This window comes from Salvia splendens, chromosome 3 (assembly GCF_004379255.2).
Source record: "Salvia splendens isolate huo1 chromosome 3, SspV2, whole genome shotgun sequence".
Taxonomy (NCBI): domain Eukaryota; kingdom Viridiplantae; phylum Streptophyta; class Magnoliopsida; order Lamiales; family Lamiaceae; genus Salvia; species Salvia splendens.
The window spans coordinates 18,613,502-18,619,179 of NC_056034.1; the positions used below are offsets into that span (position 1 = coordinate 18,613,502).

Here is a 5,678-nt window from a genome sequence, read left to right on the forward strand (position 1 = left end):
ATATGTTTTTTTCCCTTTTGTCTTTAGTAGTACATTTTCCTTTATTTGTATGTCTTATTTTATTTCATCCACACATCTCCACTTTTATTATTTCCTTTATTTTATATTATAGATATTTAAATAGTATAAAATTGTCGGTTGAATATAAAATGTTTGATTTATAGTGGGTTTAAAAATATATTTGTCGTTTTATTGTTTTTAATAATTTTTTAATTTTTTTATAACATTATAAATACTTATTTTAATTAGTTTATATTCTTAACTGTAAATATATTTATATATTTTTTGCTCTATATTTTTATTTTAATCTACTTCGCTATTAATATATCTTTATTATTCGAAATTTTTTTGTCTCGTGCATAGCACGGGTGATAACACTAGTTAAATTAAAAGTCAACTTAATTCAAGCCCAAATTTAAAATATTATTATCAGTCACTATAAATATAATACAGATTGTCCGTCCAAACCGAATTACAAGTATTCCGAGACTTCTTCTTTAATTAAGTTATTTCCGTGTTAAAGATCTAAATATCCATTAATTAGTACTATCAAGTATGCTATCTGACTTTTGTGAAAACAGAAGACTAAGTCTTATTATTTTTTCTTACACTATAAGATTTATCTATTTGGATTGTAATTCAATTTCATATTTAAATAGTATTTTTTTTATTCTAAACATTAAATTTGGAATTGAAGCCTTCAATTTCAACTATTACATCCCAATTCCATAGTATTCTTAGTTAATATCTTGATTTTGCAAAATGAAAAAAAAACTCTATAACTCTATAAAATCTCGAGAAAAATAAAGCCACCAAAAAGGTAAAAAATGATAGAAACGAAAAATGCAATTCACCCCCAAAAATGGTTAATGCATTACTCTCTGGTGGTGTTCGATTTGCAAGATAAAATAATACCAATATACAATCTAAGATTGAGTTGTGAGATTATTTTAGTCATAAGATGTTAGCTATGACTAATTATCCCATGATTATTCATCTAGGATTGAGTTGTGAGGTTGAATCTCATGAACCAAACACACAACAAATTTAATCTCAGATACAATCTTGTAAACCGAACACCCCCTCTGTGTACACTATAATACTAGAATACTAAAACACACTAACTACGAATACAAGCTCCGTACTTACATAGTCAATTCTACACCTAATTGTTTGACCCACCAAAAATAAAATCATAAAAATAAAAAAACATAAGGGAATAAGACCATAAATCATAGAAATACAGAAAAGACCCCCAAAAAAAGTGAGTTATTTTTAATCATTTGTGTTCCTAAAAACTAAAAAGTCATACTCCAATTTTGTGATTGGAGGAGGAGTGGAAGTCCGGCGAGCGGCGGGGGAACTCGGAGAGCATCTGCACGACCTCTCTCATGGTGGGGCGCTCTACGCTGTTTTCCTGCACGCAGAGCATGGCGACGAAGAAGAGGTGCATGGCCTCATCCTTGGGCACCATCGTCAACCTCGGATCCAGGATGCGGCTCACCTCCTCTCTCCGGCATTTCGTCAAACACCTGACCCACTGCACGATGTCCACTCCTTCCCCGAACTCCCCCACCGCCCTCCGCCCCGTCACCAGCTCCAGCAGCACCACTCCGAAGCTGTACACGTCGCTCTTCTCGTCCACTCTCAACGTGTACGCGTACTCTGCAAACACATGGACACTATCATTTCCGATCGATTCTCTTAGAATGAAAGCGTTTGTGTACGTACCTGGAGCAATGTAGCCGTAGGAGCCAGCAATGGCGGACATGCACTGCGACGCGGCGCCGTCGACCAGAAACTTGGCGAGGCCGAAATCTGCGACGTGAGCTTCGAAGTTTGAGTTGAGGAGAATGTTGTTGGACTTGACGTCGCGGTGCACGATCAAGGGCGAGCAATCGTGGTGGAGATAGCAGAGCCCCTTGGCAGAATCAAGGCCGATTTTGTACCTCAAATTCCAGCTCAGAAACCCTCCCTTCTTCCCGTGGAGCGCCTCCCCCAAGCTTCCGTTCCTCATGTACTCGTACACAAGGAGGTTCGCCTCCTTGTTCGAGCAGAAGGCCAGCAGCCGCACGATGTTCCTGTGCCTGATATTCCCCAGCGTCCTGATCTCGGCTTTGAACCCGTGGTCGTGGCTGTTTATGCCATTGAAACCTAGAAGCTTCTTCACCGCGATCTCCACCCCGTTTCCCATCTTCCCGTGGTATACTATCCCCGCCCCGCCCCGCCCGATCACATTCCCATCCTTGACGCACTCCGCCACCTCCGCCACCGTGAACTCCGCCTTCTGGAACACTGTCATCTTCCACGAATCCGACCTGCTGCCCCTCTTGAATGACCTGGCCTTGGCGATTGCCGCCGTCGCGAACACCAGCGAGCACACCAATAGCCCCACCGCGAACACCAGCTTGAACGCGTTGTGCGATTTTGCGGCGGCGCCTGCTGTGGCATTGCAGGGGTTGTTCACTGTTGAGCCACAAAGCTTGGGGTTGCCTGCGTAGGAGGTGGCGTTGAACACAGAGAACTGCCCTGTCTCCGGCAGCCTGCCCGAGAGGTCGTTGAAGGAGAAGTCTGCGGTGGTGAGGCTCTTCATGGAGGCGATGGATTGGGGTATGGAGTCTGTCAGATGGTTCCGTGATAGATTTAGGTAGTTGAGGATTCGGATGCTGGATATCTCCGGCGGGATTGGGCCGGCGAGGTTGTTCTGGCTCAAGTCCAGGTAGTTGAGATGTAGACATTCTCCGATTTCATGAGGGATTCCTCCCGTGAGAGAGTTTCCGCTTAGATCAATCTTCACCGCCTGATGCAGCTCTCCCACAGAAGGCGGTATGGGGCCGGAGAAGTTGTTGCCGCTGAGCAATAGGATTTGGAGGGATGAGAAATTGGATAAGGAAAACGGTAACAGCCAGGAAAGCTGATTGTTTGAGAGATTCATCTGCCCTAGTTTACTTTGATTCTTGGATGAAGAGTCGGTGTTCTCAGACAGGGTACCAGAGAGCATATTGTTTTGCAGCTCAAGAAAGTTGAGCTGAGGCAGGTATATGAAGCTACTAGGAATGCTGCCATTGAAGTAGTTCTCTCCCAACCTCACTCTCACCAGGCTCAAACAGTTGCCTAATTCCTGTGGAATGGAGCCAAAAAGGAAATTCTTCTGAAGAATAAGGATCCTGAGCTGCCCAGATTCACACAAATTGTGAGGAACAGTACCGGTGAGCTTGTTGGAAGACAGATCAAGAATCTGCAGCCTCTGATTCTGTCCGAGATTCCTAGGTATGACCCCAGTGAAGTTGTTCATCCACAGCGCCAGCGTCTCCATCTCGGGATACTCAGCCACAAAGTCCGGGATGGAGCCGTGCAGCCTGTTGATGAACAGGTTCATCAGCCGGATCCGCCTCAGGTTGATCAGCTCGTATGGGATCTCCCCTGTCAGCTCATTCAGAGACAAGTCAAGATTCACCAGCCTCGTCAGGTTCCCCAGCTCCCTCGGGATTGGCCCCGTGAGCCGGTTTACGTGCAGGAACAATGTGTCCAGTGACTTGAGATTCCCAAGCTCCGGAGGGATTGAGCCGTCCAGGTCGCACGAGGATAGATCAAAATGCTCAAGATTCGTCAACTTGCCAAGCTCTCGAGGGATCCCGCCCTCGAACAAGTTGAAGTAGCCTAGATACAACTCCTTCAAGTTTGTGAGGTTGCCTAACTCCCTAGGAACCCTCCCCTGCAGATCGTTTCCCGTTAGTGATAAGAACTCCAATCCGGCTAGCTCGCCATAGCTCGGAGGTATTCTTCCGTAGAAGAAATTCCCTCCGAGCTCGAGGTGCTTGAGGCTTCTCAAGTTCACCACCCCAATAGGTAGGCCGGAGGAGAAGTTGTTGTTGTACGCATCAACAACTTGGAGATTTGGGAGGCTGGAGTAGTTCCAGTCGAGGCCGCCGCTGAATTGGTTGTTGGAGATGTTTATGAAGCGGAGGGAGCTCATGCTTTCGAGATTGATCTCGCCGGTGAAGTTGTTCCCGTCGATGGAGAGCTCTTCCAGCCTGTCGAGCCTTGAAATGTCGGGGGAGACGGAGCCGTACAGGGCCATGTTGGACAGGTCGAGCAATGCCACTCTGCCGTGGAGGCATTGGACGCCACTCCACGAGCAGATTGAAGTGGGATTTGAGGAGTTCCACGCGCTGATAGCGGAGTTTGGGAAGTTGAATCCTTGCTTCAACGCGACCAGCGCGTGGAAATCCGATATGAGGGTGGAGGAGACGGAGGTGTTGGCGAGTGATGCTATAATTAGTAGGACAATGAAGGGAGCCATTTTTGTGTGTGGAATGGTTCAAGGGAAGTGTAGGAAATGGAAAGCAGAGGGAATATGAAGGAGTTGAAGTTTGTATAGAGGTAAAGAATCAATCATCTTGCAAAAAGAGACTTCAACTTCAAGGAAGAAGCTAAGCTTCGCCTTTTCTCTTTTGCTTTGATCATCAGCTCATCTTAGTTCGAATTTTGGTTGCAGCAGAAATTTTATTTTTGCAGAGGTTAAACACGAGGTTAGGCCTAAGGGAAAAAGAAGAGAGAGGAGAGAGGGTGAAAAACAGCCGTTGGATAACCGAAATTTAAAGATGAGAGATTATGAAGAAACAAAAAGCAAAAGTTGATTCTCTCTCTCTCTCACTTTGTTTCTTCTTTATTTGAATTACATTGTCACACTTTCATATCTTTAAACGAAGAGATATTAAAAATATAGTTTTTCCCTTTGCTTTTTTCACTCACTTTGAGTGGAAGGTGATGAAATTGCACTTTGAGCAATCAAGAAATGGCTGAGCTCTGATAAATACATATCATAACCATGGTCGTCTTCTTCATCGATATCTATGTATAAATATAAATAAATAATGGTGGGGTTGATGTAATCAATTGATGCCACTATTACAAAGATACTCATCTAGCATATTAGTATATCATTGACCCCATGTAATGAAAATGACAGCTGAAAGATGTGTGGATTTGCATTGTAGTTTTCAGTAATTTAATGTTTTGTGTATTTTAGCAATGCATGAAAACTAAAGTATACTATATCTGAATTTTGGGACCATTTCCTGCATTCAATCCACATTCTGCATGGCTCACACTCTGTACCCTTACAAGGAGCATTTCCAAAATTTTCTACTACATATTCTTTTTAGGGAGTTTTTGGTCTATTTCTTGAATGAATTATTTTAATCAGAAAGAATGGTTTTGGGAAATGGCTGAGAGGATTTTATACTGACAGAAAATCCCAGAAGATTATGTGTGAAAATTGTGTAAAAAAACTTAATTAATTAGTAGCTGAGGACACAAAATTTGTGTACTTTGATGTATACGTGTTAGTACTATTAAATACAGCATTAAAAGTAAGCATATATTTTTTTTCTTGCAATTCCCACAGCTGAAAAGATGGCTCATGTGCCTGCAACATACAGTAGGATGTAAGAGAAGCAAAAGATGATGATTATTATTATATGATTACAATGTTTTTTGTTGTAAGAATGTTTAATTGTGTTAGCATGAATGGGATTGCATGGGAGAAGCAACCAATAAAGTTTTTTTCCCTCTTCTTTTAATTTTTTCTTTATTCTTTCCCTCCTTAATTTGTCCTACAGGAATGGGACCAAATGTTCACTATAGTAATGTGTATTTGAGCTTTAATAGAAGAT

General features: G+C 42.6%; 1 protein-coding gene across 1 annotated transcript; it reads right to left on the minus strand.

Annotated features, from left to right (window-relative positions):
* Nucleotides 1–1,046: 1,046 nt before the first annotated feature.
* Nucleotides 1,047–4,719, minus strand: LOC121795345 (leucine-rich repeat receptor-like serine/threonine-protein kinase BAM1). The gene is made up of 2 exons (XM_042193869.1): nucleotides 1,732–4,719; nucleotides 1,047–1,665 (listed from the first exon to the last, which is right to left on the minus strand). Exons 1-2 carry the CDS (start codon nucleotides 4,301–4,303, stop codon nucleotides 1,307–1,309), a joined length of 2,931 nt encoding a protein of 976 aa, XP_042049803.1. The 5' UTR covers nucleotides 4,304–4,719; the 3' UTR covers nucleotides 1,047–1,306.
* Between the last annotated feature and the right edge of the window lie 959 nt (nucleotides 4,720–5,678).